This window comes from Pyxicephalus adspersus, chromosome 2, assembly GCF_032062135.1.
Source record: "Pyxicephalus adspersus chromosome 2, UCB_Pads_2.0, whole genome shotgun sequence".
In the NCBI taxonomy this organism is placed as follows: Eukaryota; Metazoa; Chordata; class Amphibia; order Anura; family Pyxicephalidae; genus Pyxicephalus; species Pyxicephalus adspersus.
Window position 1 is genome coordinate 157925161 of NC_092859.1, and position 6615 is coordinate 157931775.

General features: G+C 39.0%; 1 protein-coding gene across 1 annotated transcript in view; it reads right to left on the reverse strand.

The window, feature by feature from the left end:
- Window positions 1–6615, reverse strand: part of LOC140324760 (uncharacterized) — a gene marked incomplete in the record, with an annotated part of 29977 nt that overhangs the window by 16042 nt on the left and 7320 nt on the right. The window contains 5 exon segments of the mRNA XM_072402860.1: window positions 1017–2606; window positions 2776–2892; window positions 3497–3578; window positions 4681–4875; window positions 5805–5877. Of these exon segments, the coding sequence (XP_072258961.1) occupies window positions 1017–2606; window positions 2776–2892; window positions 3497–3578; window positions 4681–4875; window positions 5805–5877 (2057 nt within the window).

Genomic DNA, 6615 nt, shown 5'->3' on the forward strand with positions numbered 1-6615 from the left:
CTCTCCCTTTCTTATTATTATGGTATTTTAGATGCGCAGAGCAGAAGACAAATATTGAGGCATCTCTGATGAGTCAGATGGCCAGATGAGTTGTTTATTAAAAGGAGTCCAGAAATGGCAGCTCACATATTTCTGGTATGACAAATGCATCTTAATGCAAGACTGTTAGATAACTAGACATTTAATAGCTACAAATTCAGCTTAAGAGGAACCCCACATTTCCTACTATGACCTCTGTGCTGCCCTCTGAACTTTGTAAATATCTGACTTTTCATACTGAAGATCTCAAAAGTCATAATCATACAGAATTCACATATATCAGTGATTTCTAGTTACACCATGTATCTAGTGGTGCCTGCTGCTCTCATGCAAGACTTTTAAACATTCAAAATTTCACTCAAAATGCAAATGCACTTGCTAAATAATATATTCATCTACATATAGCTGCAACCATTAAAATGACAATCAGATAGATAACTTTTATTTAGGATTCATTTTGTTTCGAGGAGAATGGCCTGGCTCTGTGTTGCCATCCATCTGTACTTAATAGTTGTTGTTGCTATCCACTAAAGATTGCTATTTGGAGATCACAGACTTATTCTGCATTAAGCTGAAGCACCGTGGGTCAGGAGCAGTTTTTTAGAACACTGCAAGATGTACTCAGAGTGAAGAACATGCAAGTAATGTTACTGAAAATAGAAATTATCCTCAGTACAGGCAATTGTCATTCTCATATTTCAGAATCTACTGAGACAAATTCCACATTGACTTGTATATTGACAGAACGGAGGAACAGATAAAACTTCTTTTCTATATTCTATTGATGACTTTTAAAATCTTTATAGGAAAATATGCAGACAATATGGTTTTCTTATGAGCTGAGACTATCATCCAAATACTCTTGTCTTACATATTACTTATTTAATGTACAGGGCTGCGTAATATGTTGGCGCTATATAAATCATGTTTATTAATTGTTTATTATTATATTACATAAGGCTACAAAGGTCTCCTACCTGCAGTGCATTCTCCATACTTGAGTCCATTTCCTGTGTTCCACTTTCAAGGTACGCAGATCCTTCATTTTCCAATATAGCTCCATCATTTATCTCACTGGGTAGGACAGTCCACGAGCATCGAGCATAGTTTTTCTTTGACGTGGTTTTATTATTACATCTATGAACAATTCCTGGCTCACTAGTCCTTTCCATTTCCTTACCCATAGACTCCATGATAACACTTTCCTCAAATCTCACTCTGTGTCCCCTGGTTGAGGCAGACTTCCTGTTTCCCAGACCATCAACGTCCACCATCATTTTAAATTCTTGCTTTGTTAGCTGAGATGTGTCCTTGGGTAAATTATTCTTTTCACCTTCTGAAAAGGGTAAGGTCCATCTCCGCAGTATTTTCACGGAAGAATTGTCTTTGCCTATGCTGGTCCTTCCAATATGGTCAGGGGACCCTGGCCTAGGTGGATCTGGAGATCTTTGACCACATATGTCCATATCAATGTGATCAACTACTTTTTCATTTGTTTTTGCAATATTGGTCATAACAGCCTTGGAGGAATCACCAAGTTTTATAACAGGAGTATTATGGACCATTTCTTCATGGAATTCTTGGGTTTCTCCAAGCATGGAAGTATTGTGTTGATCATTAAGCCTTTCCTGTACCTGATTTTCTTCATTCTCTCTTTGACCCAGGTTTCTTCCTATTTCCCATTTAACTGATGCTCTATTTTGCCTTGAAAGTAGTTGGTCACTGGGATTCACATCAGATGGTTGTGCAGAATTGGACCAAGAACTTGGACTCATCACCTCATCTCCATCAGTCCTTAAATAAGGTTTCTGCTGACCATTGTGTCCAATACTTTCAGCTCCATGTACTTTACTAGCAGATAGTAAGTCATTGGACTTCAGTTTTATCCAAGAACATTTCTTTAATTGGCCCGGCATAGACAATGTTCTATTTATCTTCCTGGAAGGAATGCAGAGATCTTCACTACTTCTCCAACCTGACATTGGACAGACAGCTAAGGTAGGACTACATTTCTCCTTGGTCTTTTCCATGGTATTGGATGAAACTGAATGGACTACAGAAGCAATGTGGTCATGGACTGGTAGATTCTGTTGGTCATGTTGATTGTTTTCAGAATTCTTTTCTATACTAATATCATTTCTTCTGATTTCTTCTACAACTTCCATCTTCTCCACCTTTGCACCAAGAGTTACAGACGCGTGTCCTATTATTTCAGAGTTGAGTGGAACACTTGGAACATTTTGAACAGGCTGGTTGGTTTTCCAGTTGGAAAGTTCCATCTCTTTCATGTGATTGTGCTCTCTATCAACTTTCCACTTGACAGACGCCCTGAGTTCTTTGGAAAGCGAGGGGGCAGAGCGTCTACGCATTTGTTTCAAGAAACTCGTCCCTCTCTGTACTGGGATTGGTGACTTCAAGCTGAGATCCTTCATGACGTCTTCTTGACCAGATGGGTGCAAACCATTTCTTGCACGTTTATCCTCTGCTTTGACTAAAGATTTCTCCTCTGGAGTTTTGAGGTCTGTCAAACTGTTGTCTTCACTTTTGTTTCCAAGTGGGATATCAATCTATAGGAAAGATTGCACAGGGTTAATGCCTGTTGTACATAAACTTATCTCTTGCTTTTTTTTCCTTTTCAGAATTAATTATATATAAAATTGCTTTCAAGCTGTGTTAGGATATTTTGGAGGAGAAATCAGAAATTCAAGGGGAACAATATATTATCATTTTCCTAACCTCGGAACTGCTGTCCTTCAGACTCCCAACTTCTTCCTCCTCCATGATATCCGCAAGGAGCTCAGCCACTAATTCCCTCAGTGGACCATTATCAGTGACGCCAGACACAAATGGGTGCTTGGGAAACAAAACACGCAATATTGTTTAGTAGTTTAGTGTTTACTGGAGTAATTTTGTGTTTACCTTGAATTCCAAATCTCCTCCTGACATATTTCTAACCGCAGTAATGCTGTTATCCCTCCCTCCCCTCAGGCACGTTGTCTTGGTGTCACCTTTGACTCGGCCCTCTCATTTACCCCTCATATTCAGAACATTTCCAGGTCCGGTCACTTTCACCTAAGCAATATCTCCAAAATCCCCCCTACCTGTCCCCAGAGACCACCAAACTCCTTGTACACGCTCTTATCTCTCCTCTGGACTACTGTAACCTCCTCCTCTCTGGTATTCCACTAACCCGACTCTCTCCTCTACAATATATCATGAATGCTGCAGCCAGACTCATCCATCCTTCCCACCTACCTACCCCATACACAGCCTTCCCACCACTCCTCCTCTGCTGCCTCTAATTGTAGTTCTCTTCATTGCTTCCATTTCACCTGAGAATCTATTCATCTCCTGTGCTTCGCCTTCAAATCCCTCCAAAGCTCTTGTCCCACTTACCTACCTGATTCACAAATTCCTAATAATAATAATAATAACAACATTCTTCTTTATAACTGACCTCGAGTAGTTCACCAGCTGAACATCGTTCCTGGGGGTTCCTCTGTAAACATTTGGGGAGAAAACTCCTAAAATCTGGTGACCTAGTTGAAGTTAAAATTATCTCATTAAATAAACTCCAATACATAAGAAGTAAACATGAAGTTAATGTTATATTTGTCTATTGAGCTGTCTTTTATTTTGGAACATGATACGCTTTGCTTTTTGTTGGAGCTATGCTAATGCCCCTGTTTATTGTTTAGGATGATATATTTGACTTATGTCTCTGCATTTTGGACACTTTCGTTATGTTGCACGTTATGTATTGGGGTAATTGTGTTCCTCCCGCTTCTGTATTGACATTTCTGTTTGTATTATTTTTGTATCCTGGAAGAACCTCGATTTGTAAAATGAAAATATGAATAGGAAGACACTAGGGGGTCTCTTAATAAAGCAGGGAATCTGACATTTACTACAACATTGCTTGGTGGAGAATTAATTCCTGCCAATGAAACACATGGGGACGGAAGATTCTCCACGGGGAAATGTTTCAGATTCACTGCTATATAAATTCACCAATAATGAGCCAACCATATTGGTCTCATGGTCTCATGGTCTCAATCCCTATGGATTGTGAAATTCAGAGTTGATCCTTTTCTAAAAATATTAGCTCTTTTCATTGATCTCCAAACAACTGAACCTGAACATGTGGTTATGGCCAATCAATCTATTACTACTGAAACATTAAACATTGCAGTCGATTAACTAGAATTTTCTAGAAATTAAGGAAAGATCAAAGGCCACCATATTTCCCTGAACAGATTTTCTATAACCACCATTATTGGTTTGGTGACCAAATGTCCTTTATTTTATTGGAACCAAAGCCAGAGTTGTTGGAGCTTTCATGTTGATCACCTTTGTTTCTTTGAGGTTTTCTCCTTCAGTATGCACCCAAACTGGGTATTTTGTCCTGCACTATACTGCACCAAATTTTTTTAATATAGTCTTGGAATGAAAATATAGAAATAGCTAACTGTTATGGGCTTGATGAAATGCCAACCTAAGGGTCTCCATTGCCTGATAGGTAAAGTGTTGACTACAGTAACGGGTCAGGTTATTATTTCCATGTTATAACCTTCATTTTGGAATGATTACTTGCTGTGACCATCATTTGCAATATTGCATGAACGGGAGCTGCTGTTTTACCATAAATGTCGATACTTCAGACTCGGTGGCTGGGACTTGAGAATCCTCAACAAGACACGGGTTGGGTTCATCTCATGGTTTGGTGGTTGAGTCTCAGCCAACTCGATAAGTGTGACCCCCAGAGACCACACATCGGCTTTATAATCGTATGGAACATCTTTACACGTCTCACAGATCACAACCTCCGGCGCCATCCTGTAACCATGAAAGTAAAGTGCCAGGTAAAGTAGGACGATGACATAAAGGCTGCAAACAATAGCTTAGAACAATGCCAAGGCTTCAGTGGTGGACTAAATATATAGAGGAGTCATTTTGGTGTTACGGTAACATATACAAGGTCAGTGTCTCTCAACCATGGTTTTGTGGAATCTAGGATTCCTTCAGAGGTTGCTGGGGGTTCCTCGAGCAATGAGCAGTTTGCACCTCTCAGGTCAGTTTAGGTGACACCAATTATCTTTTTGGCTTTCTGTAAGGGCGACATTCTTCGCAATGGCCAGCAATGTATGATGAATTCTTCCCACTGACCACCACACTAATATACTGTGAGCTGTGTATATAGTATTTATAGCAGGAGATTCCTACGCTCTGAATGCTATTTCAAGGGTTCCCCCATGTTAAAAAGGCCACAAAACCCTGATCCAAGCTGTGCACTTGTTCCAAGTCAGATACTCAACAAATGGGACAGCCGGGAAACCAGCAATGGCAGCCGCTGAATATCTTTTAATACAAGTTTCTTTATTCTGGACACTGATACACATTGGAATCATTCTACCTCAATCCGTGCACTGATCCATTCCTAAACCTTCATTCCTAAGCTTCCCTCTAAATAATGTGTGCACCCCATAAATCATTCATCTGATTATTTTATCCTAGCAGCCAAGAATTAACACAGATTTCACTATATAGATAATTTATATAGATGTTATATCCTGTTTACCTTTCCACAAGGAGCACCTGCAAAAAATCTTTTCAGAATCTATTTTAAAGCAATGAAACTAACATTTACTGAAACATTCTGTGGCCATTGAGTCACGTGGACATGGAGGTTCTACACCAGAGAATGTTTTAGTGAATGTCAGATTCATTGTTTTTTTTAGAAATGAAATACTTTGTGTTGCACTCACCAATAGGGTGTCCCGATAAAGGAGCTCCGGCGCTGTAATGGCTGATTGTTCACTGCAGAGACTCCAAAATCCGCTTATGGAAAAAGGAAGCATAATTACATAGTAAGTCAGGTTAAAAAAAGACATAAGTAAATAAAGTTCAACTACTAGGAAAATAAACTCATCCCAGATATAAAACCCTATGGACATAGTTGATCCAGAGGAAGGCAAAAAAAACCCTGTACTATTTGCTTCAACAGGGGAAACAAATTCCTTCCTGATCCCATGAGGCAATCAGATGTTCCCTTGTTCAGCAATCTCTATTATCTTTACTTTTTACATTTATTATAAAGAAATAAAAGTAGCAATCACATGAGCCATTATCGTTCCATTGGCATTGATCTTCCTGGTGTCAGCTAATTATTTTAAAATATATCTAACACATCATTGGAGGCCATTGTATCTCATGCCCCTTCTTTTTCTAAATTCAACATTATAACCAACATTTTACAAAATTGGGACTTTCAGTGTGTAGTTATATGAAAAGAACATATTTTATTTATTACAGCAAGGACCCCATTGTTAGCTAATGCGTCCAGTGGTCCATGTTGCATCCATATTCACTTGACGCGTTTCATGCAGCAGCACTTCCTGGTATGGTATCACCTTACACTCCTGAGGAGCGCTGCACGAAACGCGTCGAGTGAATATAGATGCAATAGCAACCGATAGAGTTCTTCAAACTATTATTTTAAATCAGACTGGACAATCTCATTTGTACTGTTTAAAATTTTATGTTGTAAAAAATAGAATTTGTTCTTTAATTGTAGAT